The 2,022-nt window shown below is 46.7% G+C and overlaps 1 protein-coding gene across 1 annotated transcript; it reads right to left on the bottom strand.

Annotated features, from left to right (window-relative positions):
• Positions 1-243: 243 nt before the first annotated feature.
• LOC140861019 (uncharacterized) lies at positions 244-1,478 on the bottom strand. The gene is made up of 4 exons (XM_073264027.1): positions 1,273-1,478; positions 1,068-1,129; positions 875-980; positions 244-748 (listed from the first exon to the last, which is right to left on the bottom strand). Exons 1-4 carry the CDS (start codon positions 1,476-1,478, stop codon positions 244-246), a joined length of 879 nt encoding a protein of 292 aa, XP_073120128.1.
• Positions 1,479-2,022: the final 544 nt, after the last annotated feature.

The following is a 2,022-nucleotide window of genomic DNA, read 5'->3' as shown; positions in this document are numbered from 1 at the left end:
GCACAAAAAGCCCCTTTAAGTTGTTGTACCACCAACTGAGAATCAGAATAGATCATTACATGTCCATCTCCCCCTTCCCGAGCTATTCTCAACCATGCGGCCATGGCCTCGTACTCTGCTTCGTTGTTGGAGGCCCAAAAAACAAGCCTCACAACCACTTTGATTTTTTTCCTGAGTGGGAGATATCAAGACTACTCCCACTCCGCTTCCCCATAGTCCACTGGGACCATCAACAAAAACCTTTCAGACCTCCCCCTGACCCAAAGACACTGCCTTAGTTAAGAAATCAGACAGGGTCTGAGCTTTAATCATCGTCATTGACTGATATTCAATATCATATTCCCCGAGCTCCACTGTCCAATTAACCATCCGTCCCGAGATGTCTGTGTGAGTCATTACTCTACCCAAAGAACTGTTGGTGAGAACAGTGATGGGATGATACAGGAAATACGGTCTCAGTTTTCGGGCAGTAATCACCAGAGCAAGGGCCATCTTCTCAATATCACTATATCGAGTTTTGGGCCCTTTTAGCGCATGACTCACATAGTATACTGGCCTCTGATCACCCTTTTCCTCCTTAATCAACACCGTGCTAACTGCTTGTTCGATTGTGGAAAGGTATACCCACAACCTTTCTCCAGGATCGGGCTTTACTAGGACCGGTAACTGGGCCAGATGCTCATTCAACTCTTTGAAAGCCCGTTCACACTCTTTCCCCCCATCCAAACATCTGTGCCTTTTGGAGTACCTGGAAAAATGGATAGTTACGGTTGGCCGATTGAGCTATAAACTGAGATAAGACAGTGATCCTCCCTGTCAAGCGTTGGACCTCTCGGACAGTCCTTTGGGAAGGCATTTCCTATAGGATTTTCACCTTTTTCCGGGTTCACCTCCATTCCCCTCTCCGTCACCATGAACCCCAAAAAATTTCCACTTTTGATCCCTAACACACACTTCACCGGGTTCAACTTCACACCATACTGCCGCAAAGTAGATAAGGTTTCTTCCAGGTCTGATATAAAAAAATCTCGGGTTCGGGATTTGATGAGGATATCATCCACGTATACCTCCACATTCTTCTCTATCTGCCCTTAGAATACATTGTCCATCATCCGTTGGTATGTGGCCCCTGCACTCTTTAAACCAAAGGGCATAACCACATAACAAAAAGTTCCTTCGGAGGTAACAAAGCTTACCTTATCTTGATCCTCTCAGGCTAAAGGGATTTGGTGGTATCCCTGATAAGCATCCATGAAGCAGAGCATATCCTACCCCGAGGTGGAATCCACCAATTGATCGATCTGGGGTAAAGGATAGCAATCCTTTAGACAAACCTTATTCAAATCCCGAAAGTCTATACACATGCGCCATTTCCCGGTAGACTTGGGCACAAGCACCACATTGTACAACCAAGTCGGGAACTGTATTTCCCTAATGTGACTGGCCTGGAGAAGCTCCTGAACTTGTTCTGCGGTCATCTTATCCTTTCTCAGCACCAAAGTGCCTCTTCGTTTGCTTGATAGACCGAGATCCTTCAATAATGTTCAATTTATGCTCCGCCACCCCTACATGAACCCCGGCCAATTCTGCCACGGACCAGGTGAATACATCAACATTTCGAATGAGGCAAGTCTCCAATTCCACAACTATCTCGGGCTCCAAGTCCCGGGTCATCATAGTAACCTTCCCCAACTGCCCGGGCATCACTGCCACCTCTTTCTGCTCTTCTTTCATTTCCTCCACACTACACACATATCTTCCCTCTTGGCTCAACTTCCCCTCTTCCCTCTGAACCTGCTTGCTATTAGATCTCACTGTCTCGGTCTAGCACCTTCTTGAGGAATACTGATCTCCCTTGAAATCTTCTACCCTGTCGCCACAGGGAATTTGAACTTTTGATGATATGGAGAAGCTACTGCCATGAGGGCACCCATTGCTGGTCTCCCCAGAATGATGTTATATGAGGATGGGGCCTCCACGACAGTAAACAGGGTCATTAGTGTTTTCTTCAAGTCTCCGGAT

The sequence above is a fragment of the Henckelia pumila genome, chromosome 4, assembly GCF_033568475.1.
Source record: "Henckelia pumila isolate YLH828 chromosome 4, ASM3356847v2, whole genome shotgun sequence".
Taxonomy (NCBI): Eukaryota; Viridiplantae; Streptophyta; class Magnoliopsida; order Lamiales; family Gesneriaceae; genus Henckelia; species Henckelia pumila.
Note: the sequence above shows the minus strand (reverse complement) of the source record. Positions and strands in the feature narration are given on the sequence as shown.